Source organism: Anser cygnoides, chromosome 1, assembly GCF_040182565.1.
Source record: "Anser cygnoides isolate HZ-2024a breed goose chromosome 1, Taihu_goose_T2T_genome, whole genome shotgun sequence".
Lineage (NCBI taxonomy): Eukaryota > Metazoa > Chordata > Aves > Anseriformes > Anatidae > Anser > Anser cygnoides.
In genome coordinates this window covers 188,905,569-188,929,519 of record NC_089873.1, presented here as the reverse complement: position 1 = coordinate 188,929,519, position 23,951 = coordinate 188,905,569, and the positions used below count along the sequence as shown (strand labels likewise).

The following is a 23,951-nucleotide window of genomic DNA, read 5'->3' as shown; positions in this document are numbered from 1 at the left end:
TTCAAATATTAAACTGTACTGTTTTGTAACTAACCAATGTGAATTCTTAGGTTTCCTGCTGTAAAGAAGAAATTCATGGCAGAATTAAAAGAGTTACGGCATAAAGAACAAAGCCCGTATATAGTTCAAAGCATTATCAGTCTCATAATGGGAATGAAATTCTTTCGCATTAAGATGTATCCTGTGGAGGACTTTGAAGCTTCTCTTCAGTTTATGCAGGTAAAATTCTTAAGTATAGAACTGTGGTTTTCAGTCCTTATAGAACAGGCTCCCCTTCATCTCTCCTGTTGTAAATCTTCAGGAGATTTTCCACACATCATTCCCACATAAATATATGTGCAGCTACTTTCTGCCCATTCTGAACCTCAGTGCTCCAGTCTCCAAGCTCAGGAGTGTATCATTCCATACCAGCTTGTCATCAGCTGTTTAACCAAGTCCCCACATCTTGCCCTCCAATAAAAAGAGGTTTTCTCCAGCAAAAAGAGTAGATGCCCCACTTCCCACCCTGGCATTCCATAGATGTTCCTTGCCCTGTGTCTCTGCTTAGCTACCTCCTGCAGTTTCTCACTGCATCCAGAGTGAATTTTCCACCCTTGACATAGTTGTCAGGGACTCCTGATGGAGAAGAGCTCAAAGGAAGAGACCAAGAAATGAGGCAAAAGCTGGAGGGAATTTCCCATGGATGCGTTGTCTTCTTTCACCACACCTTCACCCCCCTTCCTCTAGGGTACGTTCTGTACCCACCCAGTTTGAAAACCACTAATACAGAGCATAGTCTGTCTGTCATGAATGCTTTAAACCAACAGATTACATCATTCTGTAAAAGGAAATAAAGTCTTCTATATTTAAACATTTCAAGTAGTCCACGTTTCTATCTGGTAAGATATGATAGGTCATATTCCCATCAGCAGTGTTGTTTAGCTTAAAATTTTAATTCCTTTTTTTTTTTCTTGGGATCACCTTCATGGCTGCAGGGTTTGTAGCCAGTCATTCAGTAAAATGAATGTTTTATATAAACCTCCATATAAAGATCAGCTTATTAATGTTGTCAATGGAGTAAAAATAACCATATTTAATGTTATATGCCGACAAATAAGCATTTGGTTTTGGAATACATATGCATATGTATACTGGCACACAGAATTATTTCTCTAGGTGCCAAACATGAATCGTGTTACATTTTAACTTTGCAATGTGTTTTAAATCACATTTAACAACACAGAAAAAGGTTGTTTTTCTTCTTACCTTGTGTTCCAGTATATCTGAATGCATCTTACTCTGTGTTGTCTTCATGTAAATTATCTAGAGCTGGCAAGATATCAATGCAGTGTGTGGTCAGTGCACATGAGCAGTACGAGTAAATGACATTGGATTGCTATGGTGCAGCACTGTTGGGGTCCGGTGTTCACTGCTGTTGAAATCAGTGGTAAAGTTCTCGTATAGTAGACTCAAAATGTGGATGCAAATGGTCTCTACTTTGCTCATCACTGGAGTATCTCGGCACCAAATTAATTCTTGTATGTCCTACAATGTATCATCATAAGAGGCACTGTGTACATAGGAAAACTAGTTTTGCTCAATTTAGTAAAACAGAGTTATAGTGTGATCCTGTGGGTGATTAAGAATATACATGCAGTGCTACAGCTACAGGCTCTTTCGCACCAGCTCCACTCTAGTAGAGAGACACTTTCAAACAGTGAGCTAATCTCAGCAGTGAGCTCCAGAAGACCTCAGCTTTCACCATTGACTGCAGAAAAATCCAGGAAGGTTATTAGCTTTGTGCAGGGGCCTCGGCTGTGTAGCAGCAGTGGCAGCAGTGACTGAAGTTATGTGATACAGAATCCAGAATGCAGCCAGGAAAAATTATGCATGATCTAAACTATAAACAGTTCTGTATGCATGTGCAAGTAAAAAAGGTCACTGGGGACCTTCCTTGGAAGGTCAATGGCTGTTGGGACCTTGGACCCAGAGAGGAAGAAGTAACTGGACCAATATGATTTGTTGTCCTTAGAGAAGTTGTACAGAAACAACAGATGCTTATCTCCTGTCCCTCACTTCCTGAGCAGCACAGCTGTGTGGATAGTAGCTCGCTGCATGTTTGGGACGAAAGTACACTTCTTGCTTTCCCTCTCAATCCCCAATTGCAGGCTGGAAATTGTGGTGGTTTGAACCACAAGTCTCTTCCCTCAAATAGCACTGTTATGTTTTGACCCTTAATCTGCAAAGCAAGGAAATTCATCCCAACGTATTTGCTGTAAGATTGTTCCTTGCCACTTCATCGTAACAGAGGAATACGTTCCTTTTCTGGCCTCCCACAGCAGTAGAGCAGTCTGTGTGGACTATTCCTCCAGCTCCTGAATATATACACAGGGAAGGCATGAGATCAGCCCCTGAGTCCAGCTCTCTTTCCCTCCCCAAAACAACAACTGGCACAGTTGGAATATGCAGAGTTTCTGGATTATCATGGTTGGAGCAACAGATCCTTGGGCTTGATTTACATGCTGCTTTGTGCTTGCTGCAGAATGCAAATTTAGAACTTAATACACAAATCAAGTATTTTCTGGGGGGTTTGCAAGATAATGCACTTGATGTGCATTGAGCAGACATTTGGATGTCTTTATTCCAACTGATAGGCAATTTATGTTTCTTGTTTTGTTTTGTTTTAGGAATGTGCACATTATTTCCTTGAAGTTAAAGACAAAGATATCAAGCATGCACTGGCAGGACTGTTTGTTGAGATTCTTGTCCCTGTAGCTGCTGTAAGTTTATTTTTTTGGGCTGTTTGCATAATTTCTTTGAATTAGATAAAACAGCTTGTGAAACAGTGTTTTATTAACATGAAATTTCCTTTCAGGCTGTTAAAAATGAAGTGAATGTCCCCTGTCTGAGGAACTTTGTTGAAAGCCTGTATGATACAACACTTGAACTTTCCTCACGAAAGAAGCACTCCTTGGTTAGTAACTCTAAGAATTAAAGGCTAAAATTCTCTGTCAAAAATATCTCCGAACAAGACTCCTGGGAAATTCACAGAACTGGTTGCAAAACTTCTTCTGCATTTGGCTTTATAACTAATACATTTCTGTTTGCAGGGAAGTCTATTGTGTTTGCAAAAAATAACCATATTTATGTTATTCAGAATATGATCTAAATCAGTCTGAATCAAGCAGATGTTTTCAGCTTCTGAGTCTCTGATTACTAAATGGTTAGGTTTTCTCATACTTATTATTTGTAAACATTAGGAGAGGAGAAAGAATAGAGTTCATTTCTTGTCAAGCGTGAACAAATGAGGCATGTGGGAACAACTCTTTCACGGGGCTTAAATAATACATTGTAAGAATGAAAAAATGTATAACACATGCCCTTTTAAATCCATAACTTGGCTACTGTGCAGCTCGCTATTTCATTTTTTTTCTTGTGAGATGAACAGTGGCACTGCAGTATATTTTTGGAAGCATGAGTTGATCTGAATTAAATGAAGATCTGAGTCAGTTTGACGCTGGCCGCCTTAAGCAGTCTGTCTCTCCAACTGGGTCAGTGCACATCAGCACTGTGGCATTAGCTAATCCATTTTGAAGCCTTGGAACTTTTTAAAGAAAGTTGTCGTTTGTCCTTCCTTATTCTCTGGGAAAGTCCAAAAGAGTTCCCTGTTCCCAGCTCTCTCTGAAAATACTGGTCACCAGTGCTAGTGGTTCTTCTGGGAGGAGTGCAGCAGTGTGCTTGTGCTTGCTGCTGCCATTTCACCATCCCTACCAGTTACACCAGTGCTACGGGAGAGTCCGAGCATTCCCTAGGGTGCAGTCCTGGTTCAGTTTGAATTAGCAAAAGGCTTGTAATGAATTTCTGATTTCGCTCTGCTTGTGTTTGTGTGGCTCCATTCCACTCTGCCAAGTTAATAAAACCTTGTTGAAACTGCAGCAGGGCAGGAGCTTTGCTGTACAGTTTTCACACTAAATAGAACTTCCCCAAACTGGTGGCTGTACTTGCCAAAGTCAATACTACGTGCTTGAGAAAGGATTGCACAGCTGGGGCTTAAGGTTTGATTACTTGTCTACACATACCACACTGGAGGCTACATAGTTAAAAGTGACAAAATAGACCAGATTCTTGGGAGGGTGTGATTAAAAATACAAACATTGCAAGGAGGAGAAGGAGGAGGGGAAAGGCAAACAGCCGGCAGAAATAGCTGCAGTGCATATTTTAAGGCTTCAGGAAGAATGCACAGTCTTTAGAGTCTGAAGAGGACCTTCCTTTCTGAGATCAGTGTTTTGTGAATCAGTACATTTACTGGACAGGCAGGGTGGGTCCTCATTTTTTGACTAAAAGTGTCTGGTTTGAGCTTAGGAAAATCCAGGAGATGTTTTATGTTTTCTGTCCTAGGGCTCTGCCTTAGGACAGGTTGTAATACCCTTGGGATGTTACTGAACTCTGATTCTTTTAAGTACTCAACTATTATATTAATCATAATGCTAATCTCATAAGAAAGTCTTCTGTGAGAAGACTTTAATTATCCTCTGCCATATGTATTTTGGGCATGAAGATTACAAAAACAAAAATTTATGTACATTTGCCATTTGCTTAAGAAACTAGATCTAGCCTATCTGTGAGCAATTTGTGTTCTGTTTTACAGAAACAGAAGTGGAGTTTTAAGGTGTACTTAGACTTTGAGCTGTGGCTAGTGTTAGAATTGTATAGTCTTTAAGATAAAGTTATCTTATTTTTGACTAAATTTTAGAATTGTGATTGGATGTATCAACATCAAAACTGAAACTAAAAAGTCTTGGTGAAGCAAAGTCAGTTTCAAAGTAATAGGTACACTTTAGCTTAAATTTTTTAGTGTTGAGTACCAAATGAAAAGTTATCAAAGGGAGCAGGTTCCAGTGTTTGAACTTCTACTTTCTCTCTTTCCTCCTTTTACTTTCCAGTTCACAGGGTGTAACCACCAATAGACCCAGGCATTGCCTGTAATTTAACACACTTCAGTAGGGTGTTTGAGACAGCACCCAATGAATGTCATGACTGCAGATTTTGAGGAGTGATAGACATTTGAGTATTCACAAATCCTAACAATCTGTGTGGGTCCTGTTGTTATTATCATGAAGTGTAGATATTTCTGTGCTATCATTTCTCAGCTAACTAACAGAAATTAGCCCTGTCGGGCTGTAAAATCATGCCCCATCTTTGGGTTTATTACACAGCTGTAAGTAGGCATTTGGTTGTTTTTAGTACATCCATAAAACATATCTGTAACAGCTTTAGGGAAACATTCATTTTAAATTATACTAGTTAACAATGTGGTTTCTTTGGCTAATGTTTGCACAAAATGGAGAAGTTAGAGCTATAAGTTTGTAGTAGCTCTTTCAAATTACTTTCATATTTTGTAGACATGCAAATAATATGCTATCATCATCCATTTCCTGTTTAGGCTTTGTACCCTTTGGTAACATGCCTGCTTTGTGTCAGTCAGAAGCAGTTCTTTTTAAACAGATGGCATATTTTCCTCAACAACTGCCTATCCAATCTCAAGGTTAGTACTTCTAACGATCATATTAAAACCTCATTAATATTTATTGCATTGATCTGTTGCAAATCCATTTTTAGGTAAATGTGCTGGAATATTGCCATTATCTGATCAGTACATAATTTTATCCGCTGACAGTACAAATTACTTGGCTGTACTATTCTGTTGATAACAAAAAAGTATTCTTCTGCCCAGTTTGGATTTCTCCTGTTTTTCTTGCTCAGATGAAACCTGAGTCAAACAGCTGTGAAACGGGCAATTCTACTGCTGAAAGTTAGTAGCTTGAGTGACTTACCAAAACTGGCCCAATATTAATTTGCTGTTTTTCACACAGGCATTCTCAAAACTATTGCTTGCACAATAACTAATGTCCCATCCTGCAATTAAAGTAAATCCATATGAAAAGGCGGTTCCAACCCTACCTGAGAAAGCCAATATAAGAAGAGCAGTGAAGTGATTACCTCAAATGAAGGGCCCCTGACCTGCCACTTGCTGAACTAGTGGTTAGGAGGCCTCTGCAGAACAAGTAGAACTTCCAACAACTGTCTCAGGTCAGAGGCAAAGTGTGGAAGGAATCTCAGTTAACCAAAGGATGAAATGGAAAACTGCATATGACCAAAGAGACCCAGAGCAATCTTGTACTAGTTCAAAAGTTTTCAAAAATAAATAGCAATCCAGACAAATAATCCAATTAAATCTAATTCATCCCAGATGCCACATTAAATAGGCCACCCTCAGCATACACAGATTTTTGTCCTTTCACTTTTGAATATGTACAGTACATTTATTTATCTGCTATGTTCTTCATACCAGATCTCCATCATTGGACAACATCTTTTGAGTTGACAGAATCAACTGAAGACAAGGTTTTCTTTTCAGAGTCAAATTGAGTTGTTTTTCAAACAGATATTTTAAATTGTAACATGTATCTAACTCAGACTAACTGGCCATTTAGGTTTTTTTGACAACTTCAGTAACACCAGGAGAGGTAGGTCAGATGCATAGGCATCCTGCAGCTACAGGAAGGGGGGTACTGGGCAGCTCTGAGGCTGTGTCTTTTTGTAATGTCACTACAAAAGCTCTGAATCTTGACGTCCACTACGTTCAGAACCTCCTCTCTAATTTGTGCCTGAACTTTATTTCTTCTAGAATAAGGACCCCAAAATGGCTCGAGTTGCACTGGAATCTCTGTACAGACTACTATGGGTTTACATGATCAGAATTAAATGTGAAAGCAATACAGCTACCCAAAGGTAAGCTGCTGTATTTGGGATGTTCATCAATCCTTGTAGAGCAGATGTTGCTAGTGAAGAGGTGTTACAGTTCTCCTGAACATCTTTGAATTGAACATATTCCTGTTGTTAAAAAAAAAAAAAAGATACTCAAAACTATAAACAATAAAATATTCCCTTTTGTTCCACTGTCAGTTATTCTTCCACCTATCAAAATTACTATAGAAGTGATTCTGATTCTGGAAAAGCTAAAAATCACTCTCTGCCATGTTAAAATTATAAATATTTTGGAGTGACGTGTCACTGATAGGTTTATTGTTGCTTGTAATGTAGTAGTGAAATGAAATAATTACATCAAATTCTTAGCAAAGGATCAGAACAAATTACCCCATTACCTTTTCATTTCAAAGAAAATACTTTCTTGACTTTCTAAATGGGGTTGGATTTACAATTTACTTTTCATAATAAATGAAGGTCTGCAAGCACCAGAAGTGTCTAATGTTGCTTTTTTTTCCCTTCTTTTGCAGTCGACTTATTACTATTGTCACAACACTTTTCCCCAAAGGGTCCCGTGGTGTTGTCCCAAGAGATATGCCTCTAAATATCTTTGTGAAGATAATACAGTTTATTGCACAGGTATGAGAGATCAGTGCATAAATGTTTCCAATCAATTAATAACTTGTTTTCCTAGTAACAAATATTTAAATCAATTTTTATTTTCTGAATTTTTGTAACACCTTCATCAGTATCTTTCATCTAGATAATGATAAAATTATGGCTTGAACTACCGTGGTCTTCTTTGGACCAACAATTTTTTATTATCTTTGTACCACTGAAAATCATAGAATCATAGAATGGTTTGAGTTGGAAACAACCTTAATGATCATCTAATTCCAACCCCCCCGCCGTGGGCAGAGACACCTTCCACTAGACCAGGCTGCCCAAAGTCCCATCCAACCAGGTCTTCCAGGGATGGGGTATTCACAACTGCTCTGGGCAGCCTGTTCAAGTGCCTCACCACCCTCTGAGTAAAGAATTTCTTCATAATGTCTAATCTAAATCAAGCCTGTCTGTAGTTTAAAACCATTACCCCTTGACGTAGCACTACACTCCTTGACAGAGTCCCTGCCCAGCTTTCCTGTAGGCCCCTTTTAGGTACTGGAAGGCCACTGTAATGTCTCCCTGGCACCTGCTCCTCTCCAGGCTGAACAACCCCAACTCCCTCATCCTGTCTTCATAGGAGAGGTGCTCCAGCCCTCCGATGATTTTTGTGGCCCTCCTCTGGACTCACTCTAACAGATCCATGCCCTTCTTGTGCTGGCGGCCCCAGAGCTGAATGCAGGGCTCCAGGTGGGGTCTCACAATAATGGAATTGAGGGGAAGAGTAACCTCCCTCGACATGCTGGCCACACTTCTTTTGATGCAGCCTAGGATACAGGTGGCTTTCTGGGCTGCAAGCGCATATTACAGCTCATACTGAGCTTCTTGTCAACCAACACCCCCAGGTCTTTCTCCTCAGGGCTGTTCTTAATCCATTCTCTACTCAGCCTGTATTTATGCTTGGGATTGCTCAGCCCAGATGCATTTTACGTATAAAATGCATAAAAATATTTTAACTTCATCTCAGGTGTATTTTTAATCATTTTTAGAAATTGCCAGCTAGTCAGAAAATGCATTAATTGAGAGCCTCTGACTTGATGAAGTTTGAAATAATAGGCTGTATTTTGTACTGATACTGAATTAGTCCTACTATATATCACAGAGAAGTTGCACTAAGACTTTACTGTTTTTAAGACAGTAAATCAGAGGAAAACCATGTTCAGCATGTAGTTGACACATGTAGTTTTCATCAGTTCAAACAGGAATTACTAAAATACAATAACCTGCAGTTTCATCTCATTTATTACTTAAACTCAGAAAACGTTCCCATTGAGCAAAGCACTTAAGCACATACTTAAAGTTTCTGAATAGGAATGAATACAACAGATGCTTAAGAACTTCCCTGAACTATGCCATCTGTGAATAAGCTCCTTTTATGTAAAATACTATGTCAGTGCCATAATTACTGCAGTTTATATGAAATAATTAAAAGCCTTATTTCCAAAATGGCTCATTTTCTATTTAAATGCCATAAATTAAGCAGGCAGAATTTTGGAATTTGTCAACATACAGCAGTGATGAAAGCTTAGATCTGATGTGTTCTGCATAGTTCTGAAAATCTGTTTTTCCGTTCATTTAAATAAATTCTCATTAAACTGGTTTTTAACATGCTGTTGCCCTAAAGAAAATAAGTAGCAGAAGTGAGAAGTTAAATGATTTGTAGTATTTTTTCTATTTTAGGAACGTTTAGATTTTGCAATGAAAGAAATTATCTTTGACTTCCTTTGTGTTGGAAAACCAGCAAAAGCTTTCAGTCTCAACCCTGAGGTATGACGTCCACCTTCATTTTTTTCGGTTTGTGTATATTATATTGCAGTACGTTTGCTTTCTGGTTACATTCTAAGCATGCTTTTGCATTTGTCCAGTTTTCGGGCAGAACCTTTAACTTGATTTATTAGTAAAATGCATCTGTGGACTTTTGTCTGTGAAATGTCACATTGTTTATTCCTGTCTTGTGTTTCCTTGGTGAAGATTACCAAATGTGTAGTAGTGCAAATGCGTAAAACAAAAAGGAAGAGAGCAATAAAACTACTGACACTACCTGCTTATCACTGTGCTGTTGATATATGTAATGTGTTAAACTATTTTAATATAAAAGTAAATTTTCTGTAATGATTTCCATGTTTTTCAAAACAGTTTTACTGAAAAAGAATACGTGATGCAAGAAGAATTGAAGATTCTGACCATATAAAGCTCCACTGTTAGCGTCATGAGTCAGCTTCCTAGAGCTTTCCCTAGATAAAACAATCAGACATTTGAAAAATTTTAAAAAGAGTTGATAAATAATGAATAAATATTTTGAAATTAGTTTATTTGCTTATAATTTTTAAAGTTAAAAATAAACACTTATATAAAGCTTATAGGAAATGGATGTAATCCTTAGCCTCTTTATGTATCAATATTTGAAATTTTACTGTTTCTCAGCAACAATCTAAGTCCAAATACAATGAAATAATAGGGTTAATTTTTGTTCTATGTAGACTTTAGTGTTTTAAGAACTTACCTGTAATCAATGTAAATGTACGTCTAGAAGACTGTCATTAGTATCATCTCTCAGTTTTTGGAATACATTCTTGGGAAATCAAAAATACTCTATATATTCTATATATATTCTATAATATTTACTGAATATGAGTAAAATATGATTATTTGATTATAATACTTATTCGTCTTCTGAACTTTACAGAGAATGAATATTGGCCTGAGAGCTTTCTTGGTAATTGCTGATAGCTTGCAGCAAAAAGATGGTGAACCTCCGATGCCAGTGACTGGAGCTGTCCTTCCCTCTGGAAACACTCTCAGAGTAAAGAAAACGTATTTGAGCAAAACTCTTACAGAGGAGGAAGCTAAAATGATAGGTCAGTAACAGAATGAAACTTGCATTAGAGTGAATGTAAAAAAGTATTTAGTACACAAGCAGGATAATTTGATATTGTTAAGCATTCAGTTGATTTCTTTATTGTAAACATTTATGGTGTGTTCTAATGAAAGATGTGGTTTAGTTTGACAAGTACTTTTTTATTTTTTTATGACTCAAAATTATTTTCAGGACAAGTCATTAGATACCTAAGTGGTAGCAACCCTGTTTTCTTCAGGGTTAAGGACATGGGTGGTTAAGAATTAGCTTCTTATAGTGCTGGATATCTGTGTTTATTCATGGATATCCATCTTATTTGAAACAGCGCCTGTGTTCTGAAGACATACCAGCTTTGAAAACCACCAAAGATTCTTTTTGTATCCCTATTTTAGTTTCTGTGTGTATTGCACACCAAAGGAAATTTTCAAAATGACAGAAACTTTTAAATGTGAAAGAAAGCAGAAGTGAACCGCTTAAGTTGAAAGAATCAAAAAAAAAAAAGCTTCCTTTTTGGTCGATGTAGAGAGAATCCCATGCTGAAAGAAGACAGCATGTGTATCATGTGCTGAAGGTGCCTGGTTTTGCTGGCAGAAAAGGAAATAGGAAAAAAGGAAAGTATAGAAGCATAAGACCCATGCTGTTGAAACGTACAGCAGACATAGTATTTAGTGGTGGTGTTAATTCCGTTCATTTTAGTTACTCCTCATTACAGTAGGGACTGCATTTGATAATAAATGATAATATTTACCCTCTTGATTTCTTATATTTCACTAGTGAATTCTTTATTATTTTATGATACAGTATTCTCATTTCCAGGTGCATCATATAAGATTAAGCTAAGTAGCTCCTATATTTTCTTTTGCCTTCTACTCTGCCATTGAATTTTTAATCATCACAGGTTTGAAAAATGATGTCATTTTGAAGTTCTAAGCTTATGTTGTCTTTATTAAATAGAAGAAGAATTGACTAGAGAATAGATGAATAAAAATACATTGTTTGGTGTTAATATCTAAAATTTCATTAAGATAATTAAAATTTTAGCCTTTGATGAATATGGAAGAAGAGATAATTCAAGTTTTATTTCTGAAGTATTTGATTTTCATCAGCTGTGGTAAATCTGTGTGTCTAATATTGTATTTTACATAAAATGTTATGACATTAGTTTCCATACCAAATAAATTTTAGGAGAGCTCATTCAGATTCTTTTTTTCTCTTTGCCTGTAGCTTTTAAACCTTGATAGTAGATCAGAGCTTTTACTTCTGTCATGAAAAGTCACCAAATATATTATGTAGCTTTGCAAACTGTGTAGCTTCATTTGACTATGTATGGACATATTTTGACTAGATATTTTTCATTTTTTCCTCTGGGAAATACATATTTGTATTACTTGGACTATTTTTATGTACAATAGCATCGTTTTTGGAGAGGGTGACATATTTCATCTCTGAATCAGGATAGTGGAGTATGCTATATGATAAGTAAAACATTGGTCTTACTTCATGCAGTCCAGCTTGAGTGAGCAGCTTTCTTTTTCAAAATATACATACATACAACTATTGCAAATTATATAAAATGCATATTATTGCAGGTATGTCATTATATTATTCTCAAGTAAGAAAAGCTGTGGACAACATACTCAGACATCTTGACAAGGAAGTGGGGCGGTGCATGATGCTAACCAACATACAGATGCTTAACAAAGAACCTGAAGACATGATCACGTGAGTGTTAAAGAACAGTAAATCCCATAAAATATTTAGATGTAATTTTAGAACTTTTGATCTCTTTCTGTCTATCTTGAGTTACGAGGGAAATAGCAAGAAACAGGAGCAGTTAACTTATACAGTATGTACACTGAAAAACTGTTTATGACAAGCTGAGCGTACTTCTCTGTATCTTGCAGTGTTTGGAATTGAACTAACTCTCTCAATATGGCCAAAATCTATGTGTGAATGCTATGAATGTTTAGATGGTAGAATTTTAAAGTCTGTGGTGGAAAGCCTAGCAATCTATGCTCAGAACAGTTTCAGGGTATCTTTGCATCACTGAAGTTCAAAATAAATGCCATAAATTCAGTAAATCCCTGTTAATAATAAATGATCTTTCAAAATTACCATTGCTATTCATGCCTGTAATCAAAATTAAATCTTTATTAAAACCCAAGTCATTTTGTGATAACAGTCTTGAATTTAAGAAGTATTCCACTGGAACAGAATCAAACCAGTGTATGTCTCAACCAGTGTTCAACAGCAGTATTTTGCACTCTCATCCAAAATGAATAATACAGGAAGTTTTCAGGAGAGGGTTCTAATGAGGTAGGTTTTTAGTATGATGAATGACTGGCCAAATTCAACTATCAATTTACAGCTGATATAATCTCTATGTTTTAATACCTTTCCTTTGCCCTTGCTTGTTGCTCTATCTAGATGAGATTGTAAACTCTTTGTCTTTAGCTTGTCTCAATTTATTTATATTAAATACTGACATTACTATTTCATAGTAATATTTCATATTTTTCTTAAAATACTACCTGGTATATCACTTAGTATTCACAGCCAGTTTTCATATTAATTTTGGGTATCCAGGCTGTTGGCAGAGGAGGGAAAGTGAATTTTGAAAATCACATTTCCAGAAGATAATTGCATAGTAAAACCTTGAGCACTTAGACGAGAAGTGCTTAATCTTAGCTGTAAATGTCTTCTCTATGGTTTCTTGGCATCACCAAAGTGCTGTTTATTTTTAGAATCAGTGGATAATTAGACTTGTGAGTTTTAAATTTCAGGAAGTCTTTTGGTTTGGTAGTTAACCTTTGTCAGAGACAGAAAGACTGTAAGGTTGGAAGATTTGGATGTGTTACTGTATTTTTGTGCTGTAACCAGTACAGTTTTATATCCAGATGATCTGTAACTTAATTAACATATAAAGGAGAAAGGAGAAACACATTAGAATGCATTTTTACCATGGAAAAAAATAATATCTGAGATACTTTGATATGAGTCTTAATCTAAAATCATGTCATGAATAACATCATTAGGTGCTACTGTCAACTTCTAAAATAGCCCTCTTAAAAACTACATTGTGCATAACAACTAGAAAAGGCAATATATATTTTTTTATGTAACTGTTCTTTTTTTATTCACAGAAGTTTGTGCTTCACTGGCATTACCTATTTATTTTGAGTTCTTATGGGCTTTAATAAATGTACAACATATATGGGCTTTTAATACATATGCAACACTACATTTATCTATATTTTATAGCTATGGCTTTTGTCATATTTATGTATAGTTAATGGTATTGTATAAACTGAATATCATAGTGATATTTTTTAATAACAAAATAAGGATCAGTGGGATGTACCTAAGCAGTGAATAGTCATAACATTTTAAAGTGTACAGATTCTGCAATTTTCTTTGGCAGTGTTAGACATAGTTCTTTGTTTAATAACTGATCCATTTATGGTTGATGTAGTAAATGCCACCGTGAGGAGTCTTATCGAAATCCTAAGGAGTGTTCTTTGCACCCTCCACTGGGATATGAATCTCAATACTGGTTATAACTAGTTTCAAGTATGTAGTCAGAATAAGACATCCATTTTCTAACATACAAACCTGTTCTTACCAGTACTTCAAAGATTTGTGCTAACAATACCTAGCTAAAATGTCATATTGCTGGTATGGAAACACAGGCTTCCAGCTGAGGACAGCTGCTGGTCTTCATCCAGAGCTTGTCCTGTTGAATCCCAAGCCAGCCAGAGATGCCTGCAGAGCCGTGTGAGCCCCCCCTTTCCAGACACTTTGCGTGCTGTACCACGTAGCTCAGATAAGATGGGAACTTGAGCCTCAGACTTGGATCTTCTCCTGCTGCTCTTCTGTGCAGCTGATAAGCCACAGAACACCCACAGATTTTATATTTATAAATAATTACTCACTTGCCTTCATAACAGTTTCCTCTCAGACTATTATTTTACATGCCTCCATTTTAATTGCACAAACTGTTTACAACCTCTGGGGACTGATAATAAGGAAACTGCAAAGTTAAATTTCCACTTCAAGTCAGCAAGGAAGACTCATTTGTTTTCATGCAGATAACGTTACTGATAGCACTTTGTTTTTTACAACTATAAATATATAATATTTTGCAGTAGTGATTAATGCAACTCATGTTTGTATTAGTGGTAGTAGTTCACTGTTATAGTGAACTATAATAAACTATAATTGTTTACAACTTTGTTAATGTTAGTTTATAACCAAACTGTCAGATAAAATATCGTATTTTACACTTTTTCAGCTTAGTTGCTGACACCTTTCAAGTTCTATCAGTTAGGGTACAAGATGTAGGTATAATCATATACAGATAATTCATTGAGAAGATTGTTTTCCCTCATCGTGCAATATAAGTTAATAGATTAAAGTAATATCATCATACCATTTAATTAATATCATACATATCCAAGCTAATAAGTATATAGGAATGTTAAGAGAAAGAATGGTATCCAAGTAAGACTACAAAACTGTCTTTAATCTTTGAATTAAGTAAGTTTAGTGTCATCTTATGCCTTTTCTGTACACATTATTTCAGTGAATAACCAGTGATACTCTATAAATCTTATTTTAGACTTGTAAGATGATATTGCATTCAGGCTTCCTCTGGTATCAAACACAAAAGTTAGCTATCCAAATGCAATGTTCTGTTAGCTGGAGAAGCAGAGTGATGTAGTAAGCAGGGTGTTGGACTGGTGTGCAGGAAAACCAAATTCATTCTCTGTTTTCTCACTGAATTTCAGTTTGGGATTAAGTAGCTTACAGTGCTTCTTGATGTCTCCCTTTTTCCCCCATTCTTTTCTAGTTTGATTGTAAGCATATAAAAGCAAGAACAGTCTTTCTCTGCATGTGTGTAGTGGGTTCTTTAAAGGGGACCTTGCTCTTTGATTCTTCCAAAGCATATTACAGGCTAATTAAAAATATTGTAAGAAAGACTGTACAATTTGAAATGCTGTTAATGCTTTGGTTATTTCCTTTTTATACTAGATAGCCAAGTAACCTAGGAGAGGGACTCTTTATCAGGAAGAGTATAGATAGGACAAGGAGTAATCTAAACTAAAAGAGGGTAGATTTAGATTAGACATTCAGAATAAATTCTTCACTCAGAGAGTGGTGAGGCACTGGCACAGGTTCCCCAGAGAAGCTGTGGATGCCCCATCCCTGGAGATGTTCAAGGCCAGGCTGGATGGGGCTTTGGGCAACCTGGTCTGGTGGGAGGTGACCCTGCCCATGGCAGGGGGTTGGAACTGGGTGGGCTTTAAGGTCCCTTCCAACCCAAACCGTTCTGTGATTCTATATTGATCAGTGAGATAACAAACGAGCAAAGAATTATTCTGGGGTCTGTCACAAGGACTTCTTTAATCTTCATTCTTAGAAAAAAAAAATAGGAAACAAGTCAGGACTGCATTTGTCATGAAAATAGCTAGCAGCTGAAACTTGTACTACTTTTAGAAAACTTAAGGAGTCCCAACCTAGTTTTTGGTTCATACTGAACTTTAAATTCAGCCACTTTCTCGGGCTGTTCGGGAGCAGTTAAGCCATTCCAGAGATTATAGCAGCCTTGGGGCTACTGAAACATGTTTTAGCTGATAATGATTACTACAGTGCTGCTATCTCTGCCAGGGATCAACAGAAACCCTCTGGCCGTATCTACCTCTAAATTACACTTCTTTCTCATTGTATTAATGGATGTTGCAGGATTTCCACAGGTACATGCCCTGTTGAGGGCAACTGTTGGATATTCTGTTATGTGGGCCTCTTATGTATTTGCTGTTTACTTTATGCAGTTGATGACCTATAGCTTCATTATGATGGGGAACATCCCAGCTTTTTCTTCATTACTTTATCTGAAGTTTGCGTTACGCAAAGGCTGATCTTGATGGAGGAGGCTTCCTATGTTATAACTCCATCTTGATATATCTGCCAGAGAAAAGCAACTGAGTCAGTAATAATGGACTTTTCAAGTACTGTGCAAATACTATGTATAAAAATGCATGAAAAATGTCAAAATAAAAATAATTTATTCAAGATCAGTTTCCTTCTTAGCTCATTGTTAATGATTAGCTTTCTGTCTTGATGTTCTTCTGAGGCCTCTGGCACTCCATATTGTCCATCCCTTCTCTGAAGTAGGTGCATCCTTTAATACAGCTACTTGTTAAGCTTAGTCAAAATTCTGTTTTAAACTTCCAGCGGTGAGAGAAAACCAAAAATTGATCTGTTCAGAACATGTGTTGCTGCTATTCCTCGACTGCTTCCTGATGGAATGTCAAAACTTGAGTTGATCGACCTGCTGGCAAGGTAAGCTGTTCAAACATTAAACAACTGCTCGGGGGAACAGAATGAAAAACTGAGACACAGAGTGTGTAGTGTTTTCTCAGACAAAGCCCTATAGATATAAAAAGTAATCTGTTATTAAGGGATAAGACACAGAAGTTGTAGCATCTTTTTACAGGCATTGTGTTTATATCATTGACCCCTAATTTTGTAAGGGAGTAGATACATCATCTATAAGTCTTTTTCATCAGTATGTAGGTTAGAAGATATTCACTATTCTGTATGATACTCACTACTTACTACTCTTTTTAACCATTGCAGAATGCTAATTAACTGAAGAGAGAGAACACCTTTTTGGTGTTGTGGAAAAACATGGAGATACGCATTTAGTTTTGATTTATGATTTCCAGATGTCTGTTTGGTAAAACACAAATGCTATATGTGTTATGTTTCCAAATACTTCTTTTTTTAATAATAATTTTAATTAAAATTATTTTTATAAGACAGAAAATAAATAAAATATACATTTTAATTTCTTATCTTCCCTGTTTGGGGTGCATTGAATTTATCTAGATATACTATAGACCTCTGAAGAAAGTGGTCTAGAACACACATGGCTGCTAAAACAGTTATGTTTCAGGACATCAGATCAGTGACTTAGTGCCAAATAATTATGTTAAGAGGTACTGGTCAGTACACAAAGGTCTGTTACATTTCAGTTCTGGTATCCACGTCAAAGATTCCAGCATGTGCTTATCTTATAAGTAGATTATGATGATAAATCAAGCCACAAGGTCCTAGCAACATTTTGTTGTCAGGTAACTGTGGCAAAGCTATCTTTTCCACTCTGTTCTTGCTTTTGAAATGTCTGTGAGGAATGGCAGATGTGGGAGTCAGAGGACTGTATGCAAAAGCAGTTTTTTTCTGGTTTATGAACTGCCAATTCCCAGTGATGTGCTGAAGGAATGAAACAATTAATTCTGCTAGCAGTAGAGAGCACAGGCAGCCAAACAAGCCAAAACTGCAGCCAAGGGTAGGTGTGCTGTGCTCCATGGCAGGCTTGATTTCGTTCTGTTTACATCCTATGCTATAAATCATTTGTGGATTGTTTTAAGTAATTACATTATCAAATTATACAGATACCACGTTAGATAGTTACAAGAATCCGGCATTAGTAAAATGAAAATGGACGTTTCCCTCTAATACAATATTTTAACTAGCTTTCTATCATTAGTAATGGCCTTAACTAAGCTGGTAGAAAGCATATATCCATTCTGATCTTTGACCAAAGAGGACTGTTCAGATCAGACATTGAAAATAACGTCACTAGAATTAGAATATGGAGACCAATATAGATTTCTTCATAAATTAATAGCCACTGCATTTATCTTTGTTCAAACCTCAGACTTTATGCAGTAAAGACCAGTAGTTATTCTTTAGCAACAATCAGCATTGTAAACATTTTCTGGGCGATTACCGAGCAGTAGGTCTGCTCAGTAATCTGACTCCTTGACTCTGAGTAGAAGTGAGATACCAAGAGGAGCTGAGGACAGCATCTCTAGGGCAAGTTTGGATGCAATTATATGCCCAGGCATTCCCCAACAAGGGGACCTTTGTTCTCATCTCCTCGATCTCCTCATGCTAAAACATCTTTAGAGTCACTGATACTGTTTTAAATCAGATTTTCAAGTGGAAGCTAGGCAAACAGCTTAGGTAAAAGTAGGTGGATGCATTATAGGTTGGAAAACCTTTTATCAGAAAGCAGTTAACAGACAATTCACAGTTCAGGCAATGTATAGCATGGTGCTGAAATAGCTGGGTAGGGTCTTAGTATTGCAGAATATGATCTTTGGGTTGTAGTAGATCACAAACTGAGCACACAAAAAAAGTGATGTTACTATGCAAAAGGAAACCTTATTCACCTTTATAAATAGAAATATCTAAAAGATTTTTGAAAAAGTTCTGTTCTAACCAGTATCAAGGATGCCTGATTTGGAGAACTCTGTCCAGGCTGGAACACTGCGGTTAAAGAAGCATCTGGCCAGAGAAAGAAAGAAAATGAGTGGTTTAAAAAATATCACCCACAAAGAAAGATTGAAAGAATTAGGTCTGTTTAATCTAAGATAGTGTGGACACAAAACAGTCTGCAAAAATATAGCTTCAGAGAAGGAGGAAATAAACTGTTTAAGGAAGTAACACCTGTCCTAATCTTAATGTAAGTCTCCAGACCACCTCAGCACCAGAGCTGCTTCTGCATTCTCTATACCCATGCTTTTTAGGGTCTGGATTGACTACTTTTCCCAGTTATGGAAAAAGTAGTTCTAGGAGATATAAGTCTTTGCTGATCTGGAGACATTCCATAAATCTTAGTACAATATTATTTGTTTTCTTGGTCTGAGGTGATTAGATTTTGAGACTAAAATCAATACAAGGATAAAAAATTTTTTAAAGGTGAAGTATCAACCTCTCCCTTTCAAGTCTCTTTTTGAAAAGAACCTGAGAAGCTGTTCTTCAAGGGATTTGTGCAGGGCTGTGTTGTTTGGATGGAAGGCGGTTAAATATTTTCTTCTCACTAAAGATGAAATAACATCTTTGGGTTAATGGGTTCTTTTTGTTCACAGTTTGGTTTTAATTTTTCATCCTCACAGCAGATGTGTCTTTTGGCAGTTTCCAGAAGGAATCTGTAACTCAGCAGCTAGACTTTCTTCCAGGACAGCTGTATTCAAATCATAGGTAGTAAAGCAGATGTTAAGTATATGCTGTACATTTTGCACCGTTACTGCCCACTGAAACAGTTCATTACAAAAGCTAGGTTTTAATTTTAACAGACTCAAGTGCTAGGAAACAAACAAACATTTACTTGCTTCCTCAAGCTGCCTGTCATATAGTAGTACATAGATGTATTCTCATGCTCAGTTTGAATTTCATCTCATTAGATAATGCCCAGTGCCACTGCACAGTAACTTGGGTTTAGAGACGTATGTCTTTTGTATCCTCTTTTCCATTATTTGTGTCGTTGTGGAAGTCATTTCATGGATGGTTTAATCATAGTCTCAGGGGTCATGCTTGTTTTTCTGTGTATGGCATTCCAATGAGGAGACAAAAGTGGTCCTTTCCTAGCACAACAAAATACCATATTTCCAAAGTTATATAAAAAGATGTGGTTATTAAAGCATGAGAGTTATTTTTAGTCATATTCACAAGAGGCGAAGTTGCATGGCAGTCACTTTCCTTTGACTTAACTGAGAAGTCCCCTGCCTCCCAGTTATGATTCTGTAATGGACCAAATCTGTTCTGAGCTGCTTCTCATCATACACTGCAAACTGACTGGAATTTGGTTCCACTCCATTTGACTGGTGTGCTTTTTTTCTCCTACATTTCCATCCATTTGTTTCCAATGCATCTTCATTTTCAGCTACTCCATTAAATGTAGATAAAATACTTTGAAAATGAGTGCTAACACACAACAGAAAATTATGGTCTCTTGGGTAATAAAAACAAAACACATCATAAAGGCAATGAACCAGAAATTGCAGAACACACTGATCTGAATTTACTTTATTCTGCCAGGCTACCAACACAGAAGTAGTCTGTTAATTTTCTTGTTGAAAGAGAGTATATAATTTTTTGTGTTGAAAAAGAACTTCAACACAATGCAAATACAGAAGGAAAGAAAATTTAGAAAATGGGATCTGAAATCTAAAATTTCAGAAGGATTTCAGGGGTGTCAGATTTTTTTTTAAAGTATGGAATATCCTTAGGCTGTTTTTCCCATTTCTCTATCCTAAGTTGATTAAAACATAAAGTAGTTTTATAACTCAAATGCTTGTTTTTATTTATTTTGAAGATGTGCTTTCTGTAATTGTGATTCGCTTTTTGGCTAAAGATTTGTTTTAGCTGTTAGGCAGCAGAGGTGTTGCGATTCTTTTATTTTTACATTGAAAGTAAGCAAATAAATAGATAAATTATGCAATTAAATATTAACCTGTTAGCCATTTATTATCATTATGAAATAGAAACATTTCATGATTATATGAGTAAATCAAAACTGGGTTTGGTTTTGGGGAAATAGCAAAGTTGCCAAATCCTGTACTGTAAAGATACTTTAGGAGTGGAGCAAACATTTCTTTTCAATCTACGAATGTGTTCAGGCACCGTTGTATAAAGAATTACAGTAAAACATGTTAAGGATGTTAATTGTGGTCAATAATAATAAAACCATGATAGCATTGTTGCAATTTACCTTGTCACTGGGAATTTTCTGTCAGTGTTAATTTACTAAGAAACATATGCTCATTACCACAAAAATCAGTCCTTAGATTTTTATTACCTGACATTTACTTTTGCTTACAGGCTGTCTATCCATATGGATGATGAACTTCGACACATTGCACAGAATTCTCTTCAGGGTCTACTAGTTGACTTTGTTGACTGGCGAGAGGATGTACTCTTTGGTTTTACTAATTTCCTGCTACGTGAAGTGAATGATATGCATCACACCCTTCTTGACACTTCACTGAAGTTACTGCTACAGTTGCTCACACAATGGAAGCTTGTAATACACACTCCAGGAAAAGCTTCTGAACAGGCAAAAAACAGATCTTCAGAGGTATGAAATTAAGAGATTTGTGTCCTCGCATTTGTACTAATTGAAGACAGAAATTATGTTCCCTGGTGTTGCTGTGTTTTATGTGTTTTGTATTTACTCACCTGAGAAGAATTCACTACGTAAGATTTTTTAAGGTAATGAGTTCAGCCCTTTTTTGAGGACAGCTATTTCCTTGTGTAATACAGCAGATGTTATTGTTGTTGAGCAACATGAGAGAATGCATGTCAAACTGAAATAAGCATGTCAACAAAAGCACATAAAGTGAATTATTTGTATGAGGATGTTGCAGAAGGACATTTTCCCAGGACTGAAAACTGACAATGCTAGTAGGAATGCTGGGAAGAGTGAAGTGGATCTTCCTTTCCTGTCACCGTTTCATTTGGTTGATCCAAAAACATCAAACCCCCCTGATTGTTTCTAACAGCCTGCTGTCTTCATGTGTTACTAACGTTCCTGGGAACTGAACAGCTCTGCTCTGCTCCTCCCATATGTGCTGTCCCACAGATATTTTCATTATGAGAGATGATTCTTCAGGCTTCTTATCTCCTTACCCAATCTCCTTGGAAATCGTTTCCTTTGCACAAGCATGATGTCTGCTTTATGTTGCAGAGGACCCTCGTTAATAAGTAATAGTAGTTCTATAAAAAATGTAAAAAAGGGAAAGCCTTTCATACTTTTCAGTAAATATTGTTGCACCTTACTGGTGGGGTGCTCTCTTTGGTAAGAGGTTCTAGAGACCACCTACCAGAATAAAAGGCTGCCTGATACAGGATCAAAGAAAGACCTGAGGATCCTGCCATCCGTAGTACAAGAAGTATGAAGTCTTCACAGTCTGACTCACCCCTTCATTTTTTTAGGGGAGTATAGAACAAAACAGGTAGTTGAATTGCAAATTAGATGGAGAGGTCTGGCCGTAGACTGGTTTGTGGAATAGGGTAAGTAAAAGCGACAAAACTTGGTGGTGTGAAGGAATGCTTTCCATCTCCTGCTTAGTATTTACATGGCCTCTGCATTTTGGTTCTTTACATGTCATAGTTAAGTAGAATATTTCTTGTAGATATGGTTTTCAAACATGAACACTCATGTTTTTTTTCCCCGTGTATTATTCTACAGTTAATACCAAATGGATCCAGCCACAGGATACAGTCTGAAAGAAGCCCCTATTCTAATGTACTACATGCTGTTGAAGGATTTGCACTGGTTCTGCTGTGTAGTTTCCAGGTTGCCACACGTAAACTAGCTGTTTTAATCCTCAGAGAGATTCGTGCTTTGTTCCTGGCACTTGGCCAGGCAGAGGTATGATTTTCCTTTTCTGGAACTTTGAATTAATATTTTTCAAAGATAAAGCTCAAAACTGATATTACCATTGCTTTTAACATAATTGATGCAGTGCAGCAGGTATACACTTAGTTTATAAATGTTTTTATAAAAACATTTGGTCTAATCTTACCAGTTCTATTTGCCTTACCATTGCAAACCTTTCCATGGTTTGCTAGACAATGTAACATTAATTACATGTGCTCTGTACAAGAATTTGCTCAGTTTGAAGGGAAACATGTACAGCAACTTAATACTTTCCCTTGGCATGATGTGAATGTAAAAGATACTTTTTGCTGAATGGCTTATTTTTGTATCATCAGTATTATAAATTTTTATTGGAAATGAAACTCATTTCTGTAGCATACCATTTTATAAAAAACCACGGCATACAACACATGTAAGATTATTCATATACATTTTCCTTGTATAGTAAAGTCCTCTAAGTCTTTTTTATGGATATAGAAGTATTGAGAGTCGTGTGTATCAATGGTCACAACACAGTGAGCCATCTAAATGCCTAAGAACACAAATACGTGTGTTCATAGCGAAGGAATGCTTTAATAAACAGTAAGCTAATTTTTCAGTCTTTTGATACCAGCTATCCAAAGTCATAGGGGATTTTCTGATATGCGTTTTTGTTCAGTAAACAGTGAACTATAGCCACAAATTAATTTAATTTCAAACCACAGTCTGGACTTGGTTCTGAGGTTAATATGAAAAAGACAAAATGCACCCATCATTACCAAAGTATTTTTTAGCCATTTTAGATTCATGACATAATTTTTAGGTGGCTCTATTTCACGTACCAGAAAAAGAAGAAATGAAACAATCTGGTAAGGAAAACAGCTAACTTCTGCTCTCTCTGTTATGCAGGATGATGACAGACCTATGATCGATGTCATGGATCAATTAAGTTCTTCTATTCTTGACAGTTTTATTCATGTGGCTGTTTCAGATTCAGTAAGTACTACTTTACTGTTACTGCTAGTGTGTTTACATAACACATGGACATGACAAATATTAGACATGAAATACTAAAGATACAGCTGCCAGAAATTAAAGGAATCACACAGCTTTAAGGCTCCAGCCATCTACCCAAGTGCTCCAAGTCTCCACAACATCCCAGACAATTTGTTCCATGAAAAAAAAAAACACATGCTGTGGATATAGAAGATACTACATACAGAAAAAAAGAATATATAACCAAAGTTATAATCGAAATTACCTAAATTTTGGACCTGTGTCCTGCATCTCAAAGAACCATTGAGAACGTCTTATTTCCACCACTACCTAATGCTTGGAGTGGTTGGAACTCACTCACTGAATCACTCGTCAGTCCTGATGTTCAGAAAGCAATAACCTTTAACTCTCACACATGCTCAGAAGTGACCCTGTCTGCAAACCTAAGCATAAGTTTAAGTAATTCAAAGGTGAGGT

At 36.6% G+C, this 23,951-nt stretch overlaps 1 protein-coding gene across 12 annotated transcripts in view; it reads left to right on the top strand.

The window, feature by feature from the left end:
• FRY (FRY microtubule binding protein) overlaps positions 1 to 23,951 on the top strand; it is a 238,191-nt gene that overhangs the window by 131,787 nt on the left and 82,453 nt on the right. For all 12 annotated transcript variants that reach the window (XM_066989712.1, XM_066989711.1, XM_066989710.1 and 9 more), the window contains 13 exons: positions 51 to 219; positions 2,667 to 2,759; positions 2,855 to 2,953; positions 5,423 to 5,524; positions 6,668 to 6,771; positions 7,278 to 7,386; positions 9,091 to 9,177; positions 10,097 to 10,268; positions 11,857 to 11,989; positions 16,502 to 16,609; positions 20,939 to 21,194; positions 22,308 to 22,490; positions 23,388 to 23,474. In XM_066989712.1, coding sequence (XP_066845813.1) covers positions 51 to 219; positions 2,667 to 2,759; positions 2,855 to 2,953; positions 5,423 to 5,524; positions 6,668 to 6,771; positions 7,278 to 7,386; positions 9,091 to 9,177; positions 10,097 to 10,268; positions 11,857 to 11,989; positions 16,502 to 16,609; positions 20,939 to 21,194; positions 22,308 to 22,490; positions 23,388 to 23,474 — 1,702 coding nt within the window. The remainder of the gene's footprint in view (positions 1 to 50; positions 220 to 2,666; positions 2,760 to 2,854; positions 2,954 to 5,422; positions 5,525 to 6,667; positions 6,772 to 7,277; positions 7,387 to 9,090; positions 9,178 to 10,096; positions 10,269 to 11,856; positions 11,990 to 16,501; positions 16,610 to 20,938; positions 21,195 to 22,307; positions 22,491 to 23,387; positions 23,475 to 23,951) is intronic.